Source organism: Oreochromis aureus, linkage group 5, assembly GCF_013358895.1.
Source record: "Oreochromis aureus strain Israel breed Guangdong linkage group 5, ZZ_aureus, whole genome shotgun sequence".
Taxonomy (NCBI): Eukaryota; Metazoa; Chordata; class Actinopteri; order Cichliformes; family Cichlidae; genus Oreochromis; species Oreochromis aureus.
This window is the reverse complement of record NC_052946.1, coordinates 4,100,499-4,123,179: the sequence shown is the minus strand read 5'-3', so window position 1 is coordinate 4,123,179 and position 22,681 is coordinate 4,100,499. Positions and strand designations below refer to the sequence as shown.

Here is a 22,681-nt window from a genome sequence, read left to right as displayed (position 1 = left end):
AAAAGAATCAGAAAATTAAAGACCTATATATAAAACATGACTACCGTTAGCACTGTAGTTTTGTGATCAGATTTGGGCAAGAAGTGAAAAATATGGATGTGGAAGGTAGTTCTGTTTTATTTAAAAAAACAAAAAAGATGTGATATCAATCCAAATATATTGATAGCTATTTTATTTCATGACTCTGTGGCTGTTGCCACAGGCTGCAGTTTGTCTGTTTCATTATCTTGTGACTTTAGGGTAGAGATGCTATGGTAAGGTTATCGCTCCAGTTTTTAGATGAGTGTGGTTATTTTTTTAGTATAAAAGCTAGAAGCAGTGAGATTGGGAATCACTGTATGGCCTTGACAAAATTTCACATTTCTAAAACCTACTTATGAAATGTGTTGAGTTAAGGTGTTGAGCTGCAAAAGCTAATGGGACAGAAGCTAGCCTCGAGAACTCGCTGGCAAAGGTTGGATGTGAACTATCTTGGCAAGTTTCACTCTTTGGGTGCGAAAGCGTTCCTTCCTGATTTGTGGAGGGAGGGGGTGAGCGAGGGTGCAAAGTTGAGTCTCTGTACAATGTGCAAAAATAGTGTTCTTAATAGCAGTGTGGTAGTTTTCCATCTGCTACATGGAAACGTGTTAGAAGTAATCGAACAACCGATCTAGAAATGACAGCTATTTGAATATTTAAAGCTCATTATCGACAAGCCCACCACCGTCTCACCAGCTTGTTGTAACAATGCATTAATTAATGTGTTTATGAATGATACAACCGGTTCTAAGCCTTGTGAACTACTTGGTTTAACTTAACAGTTAACCTTGGATTTCTCCTTATCTTTCGAGATGTTTCAGTGATTCGGAAATGTATAAATACAGATGTTCACAACATATCAGCTTGGTTAAGAGTGAATAAGCAGCCAAAAATATGGGAATAAAGTCATTTCCATTCAGTGTCAACAGAGGGCGGCATCCAATCAGTAACTGCACGTGTGAGTCTTTCGGTGGTTAGTACACTCTTTTTTGTCATAAACACGTATGAGAATTTCACTTGCATTTCCAAGTAAATAACACTAATTTATCTACGACAGATCTGGAAACGTTTGTGAGCCCCCTCCCCCATTAGCCTCTTAACCATGTAACTAGGTGACCAGCAACAGGTTAGGGTTAGGGTCTAGGTGGCCATAATCCTAGACCCTAGAGGTCACAAAGTTAACTGGTTAACATGTGGCTCTGCTTTAGCCACATGTTAAACGGGCATTTTTTAGAATCTACACATTACATTTCAGAAAGGTGCAAATACTGTAGAAAGAGGTGGTTAACCAAACTCAACCCCTGGGTTTCCAGCGACCTGGTGGATGTTAAGAGGTTTGTAATCCTGGTATTCTTTTATATTATATGTTGTAAGTTTTATAATAGAGTGAACATAAATACTTTTCCTTTTTGTTCAGCACTTTTTGATATTGACCCCCCTGATTCCAGGCCTAGTCTTTTCTGTGTTTGGCTGAGACTTTTGTCTTTTCTGCATATCACAAGTCTAAAAACTATGAAGTTGTTATGTAACCCTTTGTAGCTTTTCACGTGGTCCTTTAAAATCTCACAATGTAAACTACAATCACTCGACTTACAGTATCCTGGACGGCAAACTAAGTTTGCCAAACTAAGTCTTCAGTGTGTCTTAAGAATATGAATTGGTAGTAAAATTCAAACCATACAACAATATATTAAAACTGAAACTTGTGTTGTGACTGATATACTCCCCATTAGCAAACCTTGGGGCTGAAACTGAAGCCAGTGTCAAAGTACCAAAAACTGCAGTTCCTCTAATGGCTCCAAGAGGCTTGTTTGGAAGGGCTGCTGGGAGAAAACAACAGGACTTCAGGAGCTATGGACTGCATTTACTAATATGTGCTTGGCAATGTTCCTAAACTGCACAAAAAACCAAAGTGTGAATGCAAAATTACTCTTTGATTTGGCCTATATTGTTCTTACCACCATGAATATGTTAATAAATCAGTCATTCTGAACCAATAGCCCTGTACCTGTTTATCAATTGCATACAATCTGCACAACCACAATCTGCTCTCTATGAGCAAATTCATTTACCTTCAGATGAAGCAAATAAAGGAGTGACGATGTTGTAAGACAGAAGCATGCACCTCTAAATGGAAAGCCATAGAAAGTCCTGACTGAAAAAAACTGAAATAATTGTCCGAAGAGGAAGCCAGAAAAGGAACAACTTTCGAGAGTGTTTCGAGGCTCTGGTTAAAATAATGAAGGTTGTAAATACTGTTTACCCTGAAGAACTCATAGTGATGTGTGAACCTGTCTAAACTACAAGAAAAAGAAGAAACCAACATCAAGCAATGATATAAACAATGTGAATTTAAGATAAGATCAAATGAGATAAGCAATACTGGAATATCTTTAGATTGAAAAGGTTAAAGCTTACACCCTTCCACTCCACCAGGACATCATTGGTTGATCTAGATGGTCAGAGGAACTTCTAATTTTGTTCATGAAGTACAAATCTAAACAAATGTCGGTACCTAAATATTGATAAATCACTGTTTTGTGTTCTTACACAACATTATATACTACCAGCAGTTTTAAAGGGTAAGTTCAAAATGCTGTACCCAAGCAGAAGAGTGGATGGTAAAAGGTTAACTACTGTGCACAGTCCACAGTTAGGCAAGACAGTATACGCATCCCAAACCCAGTTCCTGTTATGTAATGACTCGGACGTCTAACAATCACTTCAGGGTGTAAAAATGTTTTTACGCTTCAGTGACAGAAATATAACAATTACGCCATTAATGGTAACACAAATGGAAGGAAAAGAAACTCAAAATAGATTTTTAAAATGAGGTCCAGTATTGAAGCAGCAGAGACTGAAATATCCTGATGTTTAATCTCCAGTGTGGGTTAAACTCCTGGACACCGGCTTCGACTTATCCTAAGTCGGATTTTTGGGGACTTTGCTTGTCTGGTAAACACTCATGTCTAATTAACAAGTTTATATGGTTTTATATTTTCTTGTAGCCTCTTAGTCTTTTTTCTTATAGAAACAACTAAACTGTTCTGTTTAATTGGGCCTCCTGCTGATATTCTTTGATATTGTGTTTGACTTGTTTGTGACTGTTATGTCTGTGAAAAGCACTACATAAAAAAACTTTACTTACTACTTAACGTGAATTATAGATGATCCATGCTGTTCTAAAATTCATGATAACCACTTCAATAAAAGTTTGAATTTAAAATAACAAAACATACATCATCCAGTCATTTTCCTTATCTTATCTGAAGTCAGGTCACGGGGACAGCAGGCAAAGCAGGGAAGCCCACAGCGCCCTCTTCCCACCTCCTCCAGCTTATCCGGAAAAACATCAAGTGGTTCCCAGGCCATCCGACAGATACAAGCTCTTTGGCATGTCTGAGGAAATGTCCTCGGACATGCCAAAGAAACTTACCCAGGAGGTGACAGCCTCAGACGGCTCCTGTCGATGTGGAGGAGAAGCAGCTCTACCCTGAGTCGCTCCCAAATGATTGACCTCCTCACCCTATTACTAAGGGAGAGCCATGATTCAGAGAAAGCTAATTTCCATCACTTGTACCCACAATCTAATTCTATTAGTGTTAACGAAAAATGGCCGTATAACATATAGGAAATAATAATTTACTGGCTTTTGGGCATTTGTGTGCGACGAGTCGAGTTGTCCTGTCGCACTTTCTCCTGGCAACCCTTCTAAACAACCCATATGTGTCTTTATCTAACTTTAACCTTTAACATGAGGCCAGGTATGTCTGGGTGGCTTTTTCCCTTAATAAATAAATAATTTAAAAACTGAATTTTTATTTGCTCAGGTTATCTTTGTCTAATAGTAAAATTTGGTTGATGATATGAAACACTTAAGTGTGACAAATATGCAAAAAACAAACAAAGTAACTAAGAAATCAGGAAGTGGGAAAAATTACGTTTTAATGTCAGTGTAGCTGATTTTGAGTTTGTTGCAGTTTCTCTGAGCATTGCAGGGTCTGATTTTGAGCTGGGATGATACTTTTAGGAGGATTGTGTAACACATTCACAGAGGGGGGGAAGTAATAAAGTACAAATACTTTGTTACTGTACTTAGGTAGAATTTTCAGAATTATCTGTACTTTAGTTAAGTATTTATTCATTTCTAAACTTTTTACTTCACTCACTACATTTTTAAACAAACATCTTTACTTTCTACTCCTCACATTTTCAAAACAAGTGTGTTACTTTAGGTTTAACACATTAGAGGGAAGTTTTTATTTGCCATCACTGCAAGTCTTCAAACATCAAAATGATTTATGACACCATTCTGAGGATTAAAGTGGATCTGGAACTTCGTTCAGAGGTGCCAGATCTTCACTCAGAGATGGAGAAAAATAAGAAAGACAGGACGGGAGAGGAAGAAGAGAGGTTAGATTTGGTAAGGGAAGGACTGCTCAGTGACATTTGATAAAGTGGAAATTTAAAGCTTACGTGTAACGTCCTGCTGTTATAAATCAGATAACAGATCTGTATATGATGTGAAGTTGTTTTTCATACTGTGAACTGTCCTGCAAAAAACAAACTGAGGCCTTACTCAGCAGTTGCATGAAAACGCTCGGCAGTTTCGTGAAGGAGTAACAGGTTAGCTTTCCGTACTGCGTACATTTTCAGTAAAGAACTGTGGTGGGCTTGTGCTCAGTGGCTGTGGTGCTCATGGTTAGAGTTATATTTGAATTTGAATTTAAGCTGATGATATGTATCACATATAAATGATATTCATGCATTTAATTTCACCTTTATACTAACTGTATACCATTAACCTTTCTGACATTTATTTCATGCTTTAAAGGGCTAATGCATGGTTGGTAAATCCCCCCCAGAGTGTTTTGTTGCGTGCTTGGCCCTGCATGAATTTCTGCAGACTGAATGACAGAATACCACCGAAATTTAAAACAGAGAGAACAGAAGCTGACTGGCTTAGAGAAAGCGAGTGAATAAAAACAGAAGTACTGAAAAGAACATCCAGGCAAACAGGTAGAAAGAGAATACAAATCTTCCCTTCTGATCTCATGCAAAAGCATCATTTCAATACCAAGAACTAGATAACTAGCGGAACAGTTTGTAGGGGTGTAATGTTCTCATTTCCAGTCCCTTTTTTAAATCTATTTTTAAAATCTATTTTCTATAACATATTAAAAAAGCAGAAAAATAAGGTTTTCAGTTGTGTGTCTGTGTTTTTATTTCAATATCAACAGAACTTCAACATATGTTGTACTCAGTCTTTTGTCAAGTAAATTTTGGGAATGCATAACAATTGTTTTTTGAAATATTTACATAGATATTAACAAAAAGTAGACTGTAACAACATGCTACTCTGAGGAATATATTCCATACACAATATAGTAAAAAAACAAACAAGACAAAACAGATAAGCAACAAAAGGCAAAGAATATACATTTCCTGTAAATATAGAAAAAATACTTTATACTCTGTACTTAAAATGCATTATAACATTGGCTTAATTACAGCATCTTGAATGTGCAATTTATATTGATACTGCCTTTTAGTACAAATGCAATACCTTTTTGAAATAACCTGTGCCGCCGGCTTTTTTCTGCAGTTGTTAATATTTAAACAGCAACCTGCATTCATCAGCTAAAGCAACAGCATAGTTAGGCTCAGAAGTTGTACACTATAAGAATGATTAATAAAAGAAAAAGCTACATGACTGATGAATAAAACCTTCTTCACACAGATCTGTATGCTTGATACTGTAGGCTCACTCTCAGAGATCAAGCGATAGCCGAAAGTGCTGTGCTCTCTGGGCCAGCTGCGTTGCGAACTCTTGAGCTTCATGAAGAGCTTGCCTATCAGGAAAGTGCAGTGCCGCCTTCTTGGTAGCCACAGCTAGCTGCTTCAGGAGAGCGCACAGGTGGTTGCTCTTACACAGGAGACTTTGGTTAGACCCTTTACGATGGGCTTCCCTGTACAAAGTGTCTACCAGTCTCTGGCCCACCATAATCACCAGCTTACTTTGTGAGATGAATTTCTCTGGTGGCTGGTCATCCTGAAGGCTTCCCACAAATCCACCAATGGCCTTTTGGAGAGCACCAAAGTAAAGTCTACAGTGCTCTGACATGGAAGATAATTCCTTTTCTTCGGTGCCACCGCCAGAGTCGGAGGAGTGTTGCTTGGCCTGAGCAGGGGAGAAACAGAATAAAGGTAAATATGGCCGTGCCTTCTAGACTGGTTTGTCTGCTTCAGACCAGAAATCCTCTTATAAATTAAAAAAGTCTGTTGTACAGGACTGTGTCAGTTAATGAGGAGACATACCTTCGTCGTCTCTGTTGTTGGTGTGACATTCTCTTTAGGTTCCTTCTGCACTTCCCGCTGTTTGTTTTCGTCTTCCTTAGTCTGAGGAAAATTCAAAGGCAACATATTAATAAGTATGCAGCATGGGTTTCTTGTGGCTAAAAAGTCATATTATGACAGAGGAACAGAAGTTGATACCTGCAGCTCTACGTAATCATTGTCATCCTCAGCTAAGTCCCCTTCTTGTTTGGTTTTGTCAAGACATTTTTTTTCTGGAGGATCCGTGGTGTTTACAGACTCTTGATCTCGCTGAGGCGTTCGGAACAGAAGCTTGCCGTTGGCGTTGATGATAGATACTAGGCGCTTTATATCGTCTGGAATAGTTCTTGCCACCATAACAAAGCGCTCCAATTGGTCAGGTGTCTGGACCTTCCCCGGTTCCTGACTGAGCTTGTTTAGAGGCCATTTGGCTGCATTCAGATTACTCACTGTTTGTTGTAAAATCACACCTGAATCCTCTACGATGGAGAGCTGTTTACAGAGCCTGGTCTGCAGGTTGGCATCAGTCAAACGACGAGCATTTCCTTTAACATCTAGGGCAAAGTTTAGGAAGCATGTCAGAGAACATACAATCAACTCGGCTGCTTCTTTGATCTCCTTGAGATGTTTCTCCAGATGTCCCTTACACCTCCAATGACTGCTGACAAAGTCCATGAGTTTGGGCACAGCTTCACAAACAGACTCCTGCAAGTCCAGCAGTTTGCGGCACGCCTCATCCTGACTGAGTGTTACTTCTCGCAGAAGCTCAGGGGAAGAGGAGCTCAGGGCCAGAGAGTCACAGGAGCTGTTGGAAGAGCTGGAGGCTGTGCTGATTCTTTGATTATCTGCTGCAGGCAGATGTTGGTTTCGACCTTGCTCATCTTCACGCAATGCAGTTTCCCCACTTTCTTGAATGCCGTGAAAGGTTGTACAGACCAGAAAGTTCCTCATCCGCTGCAGACGCACTCTTTGGAGTTCAAAATCATTGCTTGAGTTACCCCTGCATTCTAGGGGTTTTTGATCATTGGGCTGATCGGTGACACCTTGGATGAGGAGTTCTTCCTTGGCTGGAACCACATATACAGACTCTTCTGTAGGCTTCAGGGATGGCAGTTTGTTGTAAACGTTTGGTGTAATTTGGATATCAGGAGATTTTGGTTTGGGTATATCATAAAGCAGTATAGGTGGACTTTCTTTTCGATGTGCTGGAAGAGTGTCATACATCTGCCTGGAAACTGATTTGCAGGACAAGTTATCAGAGATGCCATGACTTTGTTTCTCAGGTCCCACTGGCACATCATAGATCCACTCAGGTTTGCGAGGGCTGGGAAGGGTGTTGTATCCATCTATCATTTTGATTCGGGATTCTGTGGCTGATGGAATGGGGATGTCATAATTTGGGTCCTGAGAAGGGGGTGGTGGGCCTGGATACACCTGTGAACAAGAACAAAGTTGTTCAACACTTACGTGATTCTACAAGTCCTACATCTGTTTTGCGTGAAACCTGACAGTTGAGTTAGTGCCCTGGGACTTTTGGTTCCCAAACCCGATCCAATGAAGCATCTTCTGGATGTGCAGGAACAAACCTGACTCATAAAGGCCCAAATTAGCACTTCATCGACCCCAAAAGATCTGCTGCTAACATCCCAGTGCCATAAGTCAGATCTATGTCCTTACCCTAATAATCAGCAGTATTTTGTTAGACAAAAGACTAACAGGCAGGTTAATTTTGATGTCTTGACTGATTTTCTATATTTAAAAATACTAACAGACCACATTTATAAAAGGCACCAATCCTTGCTTCATTAACCTCTTAACATCTGCCATGCTGGTTTTGTTTTGGCCAAATGCCAATGTTACAAAATGTTAGATTTCAAAAGAAATCTTCATACATGTTTACGTCTCTGTTTTTTTTTGGTAAAAGGCTTCATGTTCCAAACAGGTAAAAATTTTATAAAAAGGATGGAAATCAACCAAATCTAAACCATATCAACCGTTGAAAGATATTAAGAAATGAATGACTTGGTAGAGAAATTTACGGAAGAGGATTAGGGCCACTGGAAAAACAAAGTGGGCACATCTTTTGTCCCCTTTTCCAGAATTCTGCGATTAAAGTCAGAATTCTGACCTTTTTTTTTCAGAATTCTGGAAAAGAAAAAAAAGACGTGCCCACTTTTTTTTCTCAGTGGTGCTAATCCTCTTCTGTAGAAATGAATCCTCTAAAACATCTGAAACTTACATAAGAGTCTTCTGGACTGCTACACCTTAAAGTTTCAGGAGAGTTAAGGCCCTTCTCCAGAACTTGCTTTCGTGGCATTGGTGTAGGAGGCGTTGTCTTCTGCGAATAGCACAATAAAAAGAAAATGAAGCTGTCGGACCAAAGCCCACTCAAATAGTATCATCTAAAGTTATCTTGACTTTGATACATTCTTACATTGTAAAGGGAAGCTCTTTTTGGTTGGTTCGGCACATCGTACACCTTCCCATTTGGACTGGATGCTGTACTGAAGGATGAACGCTGCAGACAAAACAGTCAGGCTGTAATACTGGAGTTGACTGGCAGCATTTGCTCTGCTTTGATCAAAGCCACTTTTCCCCCACTGACACATGCGTTAACACGTTTATGGGGACAGTGTTTGCTCTGAAGCCTGTTGAAAGTGCTATTATTCATACACCTTGCCAATTAATGCAGCTCTGTAATGAAAACCATGCTGTTCAATGACAATTAGGTAGCTACTGTAGAGAGAAACAGGACTTCCCTGGAGCAGGAGAGGAAATGGTGAACATGCGGGAATATATCCCCCCTCCTTCTGCTGCAGAAGCAGCCGTACAGACACTTCTGTTTTTCTGGGGTCCCTGTCAGCATGGGCTGCTGTTTGCAGTTAAAAGTGTCTGAAGTCTGTGTCTGTTTGGCTTTTACAGGCCCATAAAGACCCCAGTGCTGCATGCCTGTCCCCATGGAGAGGCCCCTGGTCTCCATCTGCAAGCTCTTTTGTCAGCAGGGGTTTCATTTCTGCAACATTTCTACCTCTCTAATCATGAGCATTAACACTTCCTAAGAAGCATGAATGACTTTGACCTTGGACAAACAGACTGGCTATCAGCTACAACGAGCTCCTTTCCAAAAACTACAAAAAAATAATTTTCTAAATATAGAAAAAAACCTACTTGTACCTTGTTTGCTTCGGCTCCTGCTGTGCTGGGCATAAATCCTGGTGCTTCTGGACCTTTTGAAGCCAATAAGTGAGCAGAGGGGACCTTGTAGATCATGTCCATGCGTTCATAAGCAGGACTGGTGGTGGTTCTGGGGATGCTGGGTGTCTGGTAGATATTTTGCACGCTGTCATCAGTTTTACCATGAGTTAACCTGGGCATTTCATGCACTGCTGGTGTCACGATCTGCGGTAAGAGCTTTAGTCTGTTTGCAGGTGCCAGGCCATGTCGTCCATACAGAGAGCACATCCACCACCCGCTGGTTCCAGCCACGTTTGGATTTATCACCGTGAGGATGTCGCCCTTTCTAAAGGCCAGTTCATCTGGACACTCTGCTGTGTTGTCATACAGAGCCTTTGCTAATTGGTTCTAAACAACAACAAAAAAAGAGAGACAAATGAAATAAGGGTTAGAAGGTTGCATGTGGTACTACCACACAGGAAATAGGCTGTGGTCACGTATAATGGTATTTCCTCTTGCAAAATGTGAGTAGAACTCAGTCGTCAGGCTGACAGGGAAAAAATCATAACCCAATTGAAGGTCTAATTCTTCAATGGCAACAATGCCAAGCCCAGCTGCAAACCCTACCCTAGCCATAGTCATGTGTTTTAGGAATAAGCAAAAAATACTGTTAACAGCTTCTGATATGCATCACTTATACGTGTGTTTTGTTCCCGATTACCAATAGTTGGAAAAGAAACTAAGATGACTTATTATGATGGAAATGGTGAGGGTCAGGATTATTACCTGTCATAACTTAGACTTCAGAGATAAATTAACTTGTTAACTTCTTTCAATGACCTATTTCTTTGCTTTCACTTCCAGACTGCGCTTCCTAACGAGAGAAAAATAGAAAAGCAGCTTCTTCAAAGCTTCTTTTTGTAGGCGATACATTTTGCTAAACTTGTTTTGAATCCCAGTTAGACTTTATAAAAGAAGAATGACTGCTAGGTCTTATGCATGTTTTGCAGTTAAGCCGCTGCCAAGCATTGGTAAGCATTGTTAGCCATCATTAGTTCTCAATTCCATAAAACTACCCAGCTCTTCTATGTGTGACATGTGTATATATAACATGTGGTGTGTGAGAGTTTCTTGCAACTTAAGCCTAGTCAGCCTTGTTTTCTGTGGTAGCCGTGTTGTGGGGAGACATTCAGTATGAGAACACAGATGTGACACACACACACACACACACACACACACACACACACACACACACACACACACACACACACACACACACACACACACACACACACACACACACACCTAAACCAAAACCAATGGGCAGTGTTGAATGCATAGCAAATAGTGGTATGCTGTGCAGCCACAAACACAAAAGAAGAAAGAGAGTGCAGGCACTAACTTAGCTTATGACTCTGTTTTCAATTCTTGTGAATGTCATGCATATCAAAGGTTTTTTCATCTATAAATTTAATTCACTTCGACAATTTTGAAAGGAGCATGGAGAGCCAAACCACTTCTTTATTTGCCTGGAAGCAAAGACGTGGACATTGCTACTGATATCATTTGGTTGTGTCTTAAATCATGTTTTTAAGACTCGAAGATTTTAAGTTGAAAAGATTTTTTAAAAAGGCATGTGAAAAGGAGTGTTTTTGGTTAACGACATGTCTCTCACGAGCCATTAACTAATTATCAAACCATAGATAAACCTCCTTTTTAAAATGTTATCATGCAGAATTTGTGATTTAGCCAGTAAACTCAGGAAAGCGTTGATGCAGTTAAGTGGACTGGCCGTATATACAGCAGTGCTTAAAATATTTTATCCATCATATCAGTCTCTAGTTAACACTGACTTGAGCTAAGCATAAATAGAGAACAACTTTTTTCTGGTGATTTGCACATGCAGGTTGTGCATAAACCTCTGGTTTTTCATGGTAAACTGGTGGGAGACCAGCATGTGAGGCAAGATGACGCTGGATCTGCCTTTACTTTGAGATCAGCTCCAATCTGAGCTTTGTGTGGAAACACAGTTAGCATTAGCAAGTAGATAAGCTTCAGTGATGTGTAATGGTAAAAGATGACTTTTCACTCACTTAACAGCTCGGTCAGCATGTGTGATGCAGAGAAGATCAGTTGTTAACTTCTTTAGCATTTCAACAAGGAAAGCTGTTGGTGTAGTGTAATAAACAGGCACGGCTCAGCAGCACCTAGATTAGTTGACTGAATGTAACACGTTTAACCAGCTCACACTTTACCTTCATTTTTCAATAATATTCATAATAAAAAGCTGATTTTATTTTTTTATTTATATATTTGAATTTACTGTTTTTAAACCAAGATGCAGGCCTGTGTTTCTGTTTATTTTCAGAGATACATGATGCCCACACATCAGCCATTACAAACAGATGATTTATTGAATATAATGCTGGACACTAAACAGAATATAAAGTATTTAAAATGAGCTTATGATCTGAAACATAGGTAGCAGTAAAATTAATCCTTTTAACACTGATTAGGAACATTTTTCAAACCTTTTGCAAAAATCACAAACTACCACTTCCACTGCTGTAACCTCCTTTTTAAAGCTGTTTAAACATTAGAATCTATGGGAATCGACTCGCTTTTTGAGAGTCAGATGACCGCTAGAGGAAGTGCAGTTTTTGGGTCTTTCTGGTGGTGTAATTTCTCAGCATCAGACATTTCTCACTAGCTTGTGACTGAAAATCTTCTGAAAAGCTTTGAGGATTACAGATTATGCTATTAAATTGTTTGCTCACACCTACTCCCAATCTTTAAAGCTAATACGTTTAATGAAGGATAGCTGGGTTACTCAAACACAGTTGCATAGACGTTGGGATAAACAAACACCGACATCACCTCCCGCTGATAACTCTGTGTGCGGGGAGAGGTTGGGGCAGGGGTGCTCTGCTGGCTCTGCCCTCTCTCTGAGGGGGAATCTTCTGAAACAAAGAGCCCATTCAACATCAGAGACCAACACGCTCAGCACCTGTTGGGATGCAGGCCTGTGTTGCACACTGACCACAGCAGACCACGGCCCCCTGTCAACACACACACACAGACACATGCAGCAAGCCTCAGCAAACTCCCTAATCCTCGGGGTCATGCTACAGACATGCAAGTGAAATACACAGGGTCAGATGACAGTCAGGCACCGTGGCACTGCGATCTACTTTGTACTTTCTCCTTATAATAATCATGTGCACATTATCCTGAGAGGACTACTGCTGAGCTTCATTATAAACTATCCAAACTCTGTATATATAAAACCCATAACCCATGAATGCACGTAAAAAGACTGACCTAGTTGTCGGTGGCCAAATTTCATATATAGCCATTATCTGAATGACACGCTGTCTGACATTTATAGGTCGCTCGTCCTCGGGGGGCACATGCACTCGTCCGTCCTTGCCTTGTGGCCCTGGTTCTGTGTCTGTGTGGTGATCCCCGAATATAGTGACAAAGTCAGATTCAGCTGTGACTCTTTTGGATTCCTGCACGCGCCTGCTTGTGCAGATCATGCCCGTGGACAGCTGGGCTTCAGCACTTCAGCTGGACAGCTGCCTCTGCCTCTCCCATCTCTTCTCTGTCCTGTTCACAAATTAACATCAGCTCACCGGCTCACCAACGCAAGCAGTGGCTACTTAAAGTCAGGTGTAGAAGCCAACGAGTTGTAGCGGTTGTACATTGTGCACTCTAAAGATAAAATGTCACAATCTTGTTCCAAACCTCACCCCACGGAGCGTCCTGGATTAAAAATAAATCTGACACATTTCGAATGATGCATTTATTTCTGTTGTATAGATTGCATAGATTAAAGTGTTGTTAAAAAAGTGAAACTGAATTGGTAACACTGATGTCATTGTACCTCTTTTAAAAGGTCAACAACAACAATACCAATGCACAAAAATGACGCATTTATTTTAGTCACTGTCATGCCAGGAAGCATCATGACTAAATGTGAAACACTGCCACTGTCTCAAAATGGTAACATGTTAGATTTATTTAAGCAAACAGCCTGGTGTCCAGGATTGAAGTAGTTCAAGGAAAGGAAACTTCTTGATGTTATTCCACAGATATATGTCACAAATGGTACATGCTCACATCTCTGTGATGGGCCTTAGGACGGACACAGCGCTCAGACAACAACCGGCGTCAGAGGTCAGGGAAGGGACATTGATCTTAGCTTGCGCTATAAACTCTTCTTCAACTATGCCATCAAAAGCCCAAAACAGATGTAGCCTTGCTAATGTAACAAAGACAACTGCATGTATGGAGCAAAAGAGAGAAGCTCATTAACCACAAGTCCTCACAAGCAGAACATTCAGTTATAGAATTTCACAGTCAATTATTTATAATCGACCAGCTTCTACATGTATGCATGTAGTACACACACGTATTACAATGTGAGTGCATATTTTCAGCATAGGTGGTAACAATTCAGTCGTTTCTAACAACGAAAACACAGACTGCCCGGTTATCATAACGTCATCATTCAGACCCTGCACTCTGCAAAGTCGGTGACAACACTGCTAAAAGTCTTGGCGGTACACAGCTCTGTTCTTTCCTTCCTCTTTTTAGCGCCCTTATGTTTTTTTGTTTGGCTTGCTAAACATAATTTGTACTGCCATTGCACCATCGAAGTACTCTATAATACATGCTGAAAAACAACTCGCTGCATAGCTGATGCTACCAGGTTTAGCATCATTAATCACAAATGACAGACAGCTAGGTCCAAAAATACAGGTCATATATTTGCCAGGATGCTCCTCTGAACCCCAAACCTATTTTTAATCAACAGAGTATAAAACAATTGGGTAAAAATTTGGTTCATAGCGAAAATTTTGACTGCACAATAAAGTTAGGCTTAGGTTCACAAAGTACAACCACGAGTTACACAAATATAAAAAACTCTTATGTGTCCAACTTTTCCAACTTTAACTTAAAGCTGTGCCATGTGGAGGGAGGGGCCTATTTTTGTAGTCACGTCGATTGGGCCTTTGAGTCTTTGACTACCAAGCACATGGTGACTGTGGGAAGGACAAACTCTTTTTTAACAGGAAGAGGTCTTTTGCAAAACTAAGTCAAGGAAGGCCAGTTATCTGCAGTAGTGAGGGGATTTCAGAAACAGGCACGTGGGTCGACAGACCAACCTGTCTCAGAGCTCTCCAATGCCCCATTACTGGACTCTTTGAAACTCTAACAAGGCCAGCGTTTTCATTTGATTCATTTACTTTTTGTAAAAGGGTTTCTTCGGTTTTCTACAAATGAAGATACAAATCTTCATTACTATTAGAAACTGTTAGTGAGGTCACAGTGGTCAAAATGCAGTCCCTCACAGGCTGTGAGAGAGTTCATATAGAAACTTGTTGCCTCTTGTGTTTATTCATAATTCTACTGCCCAAGTATTTTGTAACGAGTGACGCACATTCAGCGGGTATTTTGTAACTGTACTACACACTGGAAAGGTAACTGGAACTTTTCTTCCTGTATAGCCAAAGAGCATCGTGCAAGTAGTATTTATGTAGTATTATGTACCTTTAGAGCTGGTGGAACATGAACAAGCTTAGGATCAGTTCCTAGTGTGGGAACATCCCCCTTTTGGTTGACCAAGACACGACCTCGGGGTCAGGTCAGAGCCTCGTCCATTATACCTTCAATGCAAATCTGTTACACAGGACCAGAGATGCACTAGGATTTAAGAAACAAAAATTCTTTTCCCAGGCAGAGTGGTGGGAGCGGAGTGTTGGAGATGAGACATAGCTGAGATCAACTCCTGTCTTTAATGTGTACAGGAAGTCAGCTTGTAAATATGACATATTAGAATTTCCCACAGAAACAAGGACAGTGTTGGTGGGGGCGGTGTGTGTGATTGTGTGTGTGTGTGCAGACGCAGACAGAAGGAGGAAAAAGCAAAGTGTAATATCCTCATAAATTATCATTTGACACGTGTGGAATCTGTCTCTGGTCAATCACTTTTTCAAATCTTAGATGATCTTCAGATGTGCTTCGTGGAAAATCTCTTTTGTCAACCTTCCCCCAACCCAAACAAATCCAAGAGGAGGTTAACACAGACTCTGTGGCAGTGACACTGACTCGCTGCAGCTGCCCTGGTATTTCCTGTATGGGAACTGGTGAGAACTATGTCAAAAACTCAACTAATGAAAACTTCCAAGCAGCTTTTGGTGGACTGATCTATGACTAAACTAAAGAAAAGTATTAGACATTTAAAGTTTCAATACTCGACAGAAAAATTTACTGATGGAATAACTATTGGATTCTTTTGTTAAACCTGATCCCAGGATTAAAACTAGTAAGAAACAAAATATTTCCTTTTACAAATTAGAAGCGTTTACTACACCATTTGGAAATTCGATGCTGCCGATGTGGTTTTTCTGCTACAACTTCACTTGACAAGCGCAGCGTCTGTGGCTGAAAATTGAAGCCAACTGCAGAGTGTTAAAAACTGCAGTTTCTCTATTGTCCATATGAGGCTTACTGTTTGTACAGCATAAACCTTTAAATGACTCTAAACAAGAATTTGAGTGCTCAACCTTGAATTTGTTTTGGACTCACTTTAAGTGTGGGCAGGTGTGAGTCTTCAATAAAGCGGTGACGCATCCGAACAACTTGTATCTGTTTATTTATTTGTTGTTTGATCTTAAAATATGCAGTTTAGAAATGGCTCAAGAGATCTTTCAGACTTGTGTAAATCAGCAGTTCTCCCTCTGAGATCTTCACTGTCTTCATTGGATTTTTCCATTGATCTGAGTATTGGTCAGTGAGTTTTGTCAAAAAAAGTCCTTTTGTTACATTAAGATACATGGTTGAACTTAATTTACTACTTATTAAAAGATTTAAGTAAATTGTATTCAGATAGCACTTTTTAAGACAAGAATCATTTGCAAAGTGTTGTGTTTTCAGCAGTTTTTTAAAAGAAGCTGCAGAGTCAATGGTGCGTAGAGGGGGAGGGAAACTGTTCCACAGTTTTGGCGATAAGGTTTAGAAAGCATGATCCCACTTTGTTTCCAGAAGACCACTAATATTGGATCTAAGGATCTGGTTTGGAGAATGAGGGTAAAGTAGCTTAATGATATGAGTGGGGGCCTCTCCTCGTAAGGCTGTAAATGTAAGAGTGAGCGTGAATTTATGAGTGTGAGTTAAAAGCCCTGCTGCAGCATTTTGGACAGCTTGAAGGTGATTTACAGAAGTCTTTGACAGACAAGAGAAAAGAGCAATAACAATAATAAGTTGGGAGGAGAAAAATGCACAAACAAGCATCTCCAATTCACCTTTGGAGACGTCAGTCGTGAGTTTAGCAAAAAAAAAAAAAAACCCTAAATAGAAAAAGCAAGAGTGGGTCACAGACTTGATATGAGCATCAAAAGTCAAAGACTGATCAAAAATTTACCCAAGTTTGCGAGCAGTAGCTTTTACTGTGGATGAGTAAGAACCCAGACGTTGTCTAATTTGGGGCTTAATGCTCTCTGCAGCAACGCTCGGTGTTGTCTGTGTTAAGCTGCAGAAAACTGTTCGTCAGTCCATTAGAACAAATAGTTTATCCAATTTACAAGGTTTAAAAGAGAGGTGCAATTGGATATCATCTGCATGCAAATGATAGGAAATTATTATAAAACTAATAATAATAAGGCCTAATGACAGGATATGTAACGAGAATAACAAGGGGCTTAAAACAGATCCTTGCAGAACACTGCATGAAAATTCAGCTACATCTGACCAAAATGTTTCCACTGACACCAAAAGTGTTCTATTCGCGACGAGCTACCGTCTACACAAGAATATGCTGTAAAACAGTAAGCCTCATATGGACAATAGAACAAGGACTGAGCAGTCACCGCTATCTGCGGCCATCGAAAGGTCATTTGTGACTTTAAGGAGAGCCGTTTCTGTGGAGTGCAACTTCCTAAAACGCGATTCAAAGTTATCAAGAATGTCATGCTTCTCCAGCAGTGCTTTCCTGACTTGTGACCAAACAGCTGTTTCCAATCTGTGTCTAGAGACACAGTTTTTAGATGTACCTTGCAAACCAAATGTTCTAATTAGAAAGCTTAAAGTTAAACCCTGATAACTTAGCAGTTCATGTCCAAACCACTTGTGGATCTGAAAAACCAAAGTGCTAAAATGACCAAAACGTTAATAGCGGGGCTGTGTTCAAAATCAGCGGGGGCGCCTCTGTGATACAGACTACAAATGCACTACGGTGAGATGCATCTTTCATCTGCAGAGGTGTAGCATAAACAGTGGTTGACAGGCTGGTCAAAGTGAGGAGTATTTATACAGATAACACTCAGGCTGCAGGCCCACTGTTTCCCTGACAGGAACTTATCTCATTGCTTGCACTCTGGTTTTATTTATAGTCACACTTCCTCATGCTCATCTTCTGCATTTTCTCTCACTAAAGATATTCACTACGGGATTGCTCAACATATTTTTGCTTTGGGATCATTTTAATACATTAGTACAGTTGCAGTAGTGAAGAGCAAGGTGACCGTATCAGCTCATTTTTGCAGTAGCCCTCCGGTGTCAAACACTCACATTTCATGTTATCGATGTATTTTCTTTACTTTTCGCGCTCAAGTACAAAAAGGGAGAGACTTGCATGCAAACAGAGGGATTACTTAAATGTTCTTTGGTGGTGAAATTTGCAGAAATGTAGTAAACTTCATATGTGACTTCACTGATAACTGAGGAACTAAAATATTGTTTCCTAAATCAAGAATGATCTCATGAGCTCAAGTGTGGCCACTGGGAAGTAAACATAGCTCAGTTTATTTACAAAAATCCCCACCGGGGGACTTAAATGACAGAATATATCTTTAACATGAGCTTTATACCACAGAAGCCACAGAGTTTAGGGCAGGTGGGGGGCGCTCACTATACTACTGACATACTTACCTCAAAGGTTATACAATCTTGAGTTCATGAGACCTGTGTGAGCGTGTTCTATGAAATTAACATTATATTCAGTTTATTAGAACAGCGGTCCCCAACCTTTTTTACGCCACGGACCGGTTTATGTCGGACAATATTTTCACAGACTGGCCTTTGAGGTGTCGCATAAATACAACAAAATAAAACCAGTACCGGTACCAAAAGAAGAAGATTTATTCATAGCATGCAGAAAAAGACCCAGGGAAACCGAGTTAACGATAAAAACCGATAAAAATCCTGAAAACCATAAATTTCACGCCCGAGCCTCAACTCTCGCGGCCCGGTACCAAACGACTCACGGACCGGTACTGGTCCTTGGCCCGCGGGGTTGGGGACCGCTGTATTAGATGATAATGTTTCAATAAGCCAAAACAAACTTTTGAAGAGAAACTCAAAGGTCTGATTAAAAAAAATAAAATCTGCTGTTTTATCGGCAGGCTGATATTACATGTTGGCTGATCTGCTGACATTTATGACAGCAGATATTTATACTCTCTGTGTCTTAAAGATAAATGAAATGTAGGGCAGTATATTTGAATATTGAAATCACCAAATATTGGTATTGGCCTTGAAAAATTCTATATCAGTCAGGCTCTATATAAACAACTATTTGTTGTCTGACGTAGGATGCTTCAGTCACGCTCTTGTGGTATAAATTTCCATTACATGAAAGTACAGCCCGGCACTAATACATCTGATATCTGTCAGAGCGTCTGCTTTAGCGTCCTTTTCTTCACATTCTTTTGTGTTTCACTTCATTTCGGAAAGTTTTAAATTATTTTTTAACATTGCAATTTACAGTACGTGCATCTCGGTAGGGCTATTGCTTTGGCTACTATAATACTTCTTTGGTAGTGGCATAAGTTGTTTTTTGGTCACTTGGGGGAGCTCAGCAAGCTGTGAGAGAAACTTAATTTGGCCTCAAACGACTTCATAAACACATTTAACTCTTTAGCTCAAACAGTAACACACTGTGGGCTCAGTTTTATTTATTGCTCCTCACTGATGGGAGTAGAAACCAAAGCAATAAGCGGGAAGACATCATAAAATTCTCTCACATATGAAAAAAAGGCTTGAAAGGCATGAGCAACCATGAGCATTCTCCTCGTGTTTGTAGCTGATGGGTTTGTTTTTTAATTTTTTATTTCGCAACTACCTTTTTGCTATTACAAACTTGAACAGCTTGAACTGTTAGTTATGGTTTTCAGCTAAACCTCCCACTAAATGAGCTGGATCCACTCATTTATCATTACTGTAGTAATTAGTAAGTACTGTAGTCTGTTTGAGGAGGATCCAGTTACCCAGTTTATTAATGATTTCCCAAAGTACCTCAAAAGTCCTCAGGAGTTAAACGCATGACTGGAGATCACAGGGGTTAAATTAGCTCAAGAAACTTAGATCAGCTTCCTTTTGTGGGTGATGTTGTTGCCACTTCTCCACACCAGCGTCCTGCTGTGTAAACCTCTGTGACTGTGCACTGACTACTGCTCTCAGATGATAAAAACAGGCACTAAGCAAAACACAAGGCAGCCCAAAATAGCTTTCTGCAGCCTGATAAATGCGTGGATCGGATATAAAACAACCTTTATGTAAGGGAAGTTCAATTGCTTAAACAGAGTTAGTCATCAGCCAAGCCAGACAGTATTTTTAAAGGGAAGATGAATAAGATGAGCACAGTCAAACTGGTTGCTTCGCTCAGGGATTGTCAGAATGATGCATATCCTTTCCCACCACTGTTAACTCCAGATAGGGTTTGGGAAGATTGCGCTCTGCTGTTTCATTCATCATATAGAGGTTTTTAAACTTTTTCTACCACCCAACCTAACACACCGACTGGCCTGAGAACTGTCCAACGCAGGAACTGGATCAGAATTCTCAGCTCACTTTAATGCTTTCCACATCTGCTGTTGGCCGCAGTGCTCCCCTGATCTGCAACTCTCAGAGTGCTTCAACAAACACTCGTTTCTGGAGACAGAATGGTGAAAATACACGATGACAACCGTGATACGGTGTGAAATGGTAGGATTCATTACCCACCTGGTGTGGCCTATATTAATGACTGTGAAGATTCTCAGTCATCCAGGTCATCGTAGTCTACGGAGCTTGGAAAGAAAAGTGTCTGGAATTCTTTAAGTTTCCTTGAAGACGTTTCACCTCTCATCCAGGAAGTTTCTTCAGTTCTAAGAGCAACTGGTGGAGAGTCCCAGATTTTAAGCCCTATGGGAGTGTCCCCAAGAGGGTCATGGACCCCCTATTGATCCTCTACCTAATCACATGAGCCAAAGTGTGAAAACAGTGTGTGTTAGAAAAGATATATAGCTTTTCTAACAAATTAAAGTGTTAAAGTGTGCATAAGCCCTCCACCAAGTCTGATTTTTGTGGACTGGAACTTCTTCAGCATATTCCCAAATGTCACATTGACCTCCTTTCACAATAAAGGCACACAAAATAAAGGCTCCAATAAAATGATAATGGAGGACACTGTGTCAATTACGCACATATGATCCTCACTACAGGAGAAAGTCCGCGTCCATCTCACCCTGTCCCAGCATCCCCTCCTTCACTACATCATGAACCTCCTCCTCCTCCTCTTCACCCATCTCAGCCTTCCCTCTAACTTTGCCTCCAAATTGTTCAGCCTGAGCTGTTACAATAATAAATGACTGTGTAATTGTTCTTTTTGTGCGTATGATAATTCTGGTTACTGACTCACCATTCACTTGTATTTGGAGTTTAATCAGTTTCCAAAAAAGACAACAAACAAATCAATAACTTGACTAACACTTATTTCTGTAATTTTCTATCGATATTAAGATAATATTATAGGGATTTTTTAAAAATGAGGATAATCATTAAGTTAGAATCTGACGTTGCATCAGCCCTACTCAAAACAATCATAGTGTCTGGGCTTGAAAACCACAAACATATCTAGAAACCACTGCATTAGTTGCTGCAGTAACTATTTTTGTAACATGTAGTCGATGAGTGAGCTGAGGTTGCAATGCAATCAAGCCACGAAAGTTGATTTTCCACAGTGCGTGAAGTTTCAGCGATCAGATGATAGTTTGAATAATGAGAGCTTGTGTCTGTTGGGTTTATCATTCTGAAAATATCCAGCTTCACATCCCCAGTTATCTGCGGCTGAGCAACTTCTTGTATATTTGTACATTTTATATATATATCTTTTTCCCTCTGTTAATACTGTCCATATGTATATAGCGCTGCAGAACTGTACCCCCCCCCCAAGCATGTTTGCACTGAGTAGGAGATGCTCTGTATCTCACTGTACAACTGTATAGTGACAATAAAGGCATTCTGTTCTGTTCTATTGTATTCTAAAGGCTTTTGTGTTAATGAGGCTCTTAGAGTTTCCCTCTCAGCTGTGTGTCAGGATGGACTCAGGTTACAGCCTACAGTAGAGCAGGTCACAGGGGTGTGTGTAGAAATAGGTGGTGGTAGCCGACACCGCGACTTGAAGCGAAAGACAAGCAGGTGGTCTGCGGGCACATTCCTCTGGATGGCAGGACACAACAGGGTGGATGCTGCATTACAAAGTAAAAGCTGAGTAACTGTTGAAGCACAGAAGCAGCTGCAACACTCACCATGATCGTTAAGGAAGTAGCTGCATCCACACAGAGAAATAAATCCGTCTGCCGAGAGTCGCAGTTCCAGTGAAGCATGTGTGTGTGTGTGGAAAGTCTCCGGGCTGTCCTCTTCCTCCGTGCCTCACAAGCATATTGTCTGAGCTGTCACAGTGAGCCTGGCTGTTTTACACAGGGCGGAGAAACTCAGCCGCTTTCCCGCAGCCCCATTGGTCAGAGAGACACTCCTGCACACACTCACACAAACATGTGCCCCACCCACTGCTTTTCTTTATGTTTTAACCCATCTTCATAGCACTCTGCACTTCCTTTCCCCTCCACTTTTCTTGTAAAGCAGAAGTACCCAGCTCACCACTCGTCTGCCCTTCCAACTAACTGAGGGAATTTTTCTCATTGCCTTTTATTGTGTTTCCTCTTTAGCTTTAAATATGGAACATTTCTCTATATTTGTGACTGATTGGTTTGGTCGGGTTTGCCAAGAAAATGGGGGTAGTGACTGTTGAAAGCACAAATTCTTGGGACTTTCCTTATTGTTGTCTGAACGACATACGGCGGGGTCGGGGAGAGGTGGGGAATGCAGA

General features: G+C 40.5%; 1 protein-coding gene across 2 annotated transcripts; it reads right to left on the bottom strand.

Moving 5' to 3' along the window:
• Positions 1–5,217: 5,217 nt before the first annotated feature.
• On the bottom strand, positions 5,218–22,229 carry cass4 (Cas scaffold protein family member 4). Of its 2 annotated transcripts, none has more exons than XM_031731492.2 (7): positions 22,101–22,229; positions 9,529–9,936; positions 8,789–8,872; positions 8,594–8,692; positions 6,514–7,788; positions 6,337–6,417; positions 5,218–6,199 (listed from the first exon to the last, which is right to left on the bottom strand). In XM_031731492.2, exons 1-7 carry the CDS (start codon positions 22,176–22,178, stop codon positions 5,789–5,791), a joined length of 2,436 nt encoding a protein of 811 aa, XP_031587352.1. In that variant the 5' UTR covers positions 22,179–22,229; the 3' UTR covers positions 5,218–5,788. The 2 variants fall into 2 exon arrangements, with proteins under 2 accessions (XP_031587352.1, XP_039467737.1); XM_039611803.1 differs by lacking the exon at positions 22,101–22,229 and adding an exon at positions 11,622–11,722.
• Between the last annotated feature and the right edge of the window lie 452 nt (positions 22,230–22,681).

Coding starts and splice junctions, on each gene's coding strand:
- cass4 (XM_031731492.2), bottom strand. CDS start 22,178: ATGCTTCACTGGAACTGCGACTCTCGGCAGACGGATTTATTTCTCTGT. Junction 9,937..22,100: donor CTACTTCCTTAACGATCATG/GTGAGTGTTGCA, acceptor GTTGTTGTTTAG/AACCAATTAGCAAAGGCTCT. Junction 8,873..9,528: donor CAGGAGCCGAAGCAAACAAG/GTACAAGTAGGT, acceptor TTTTGTCTGCAG/CGTTCATCCTTCAGTACAGC.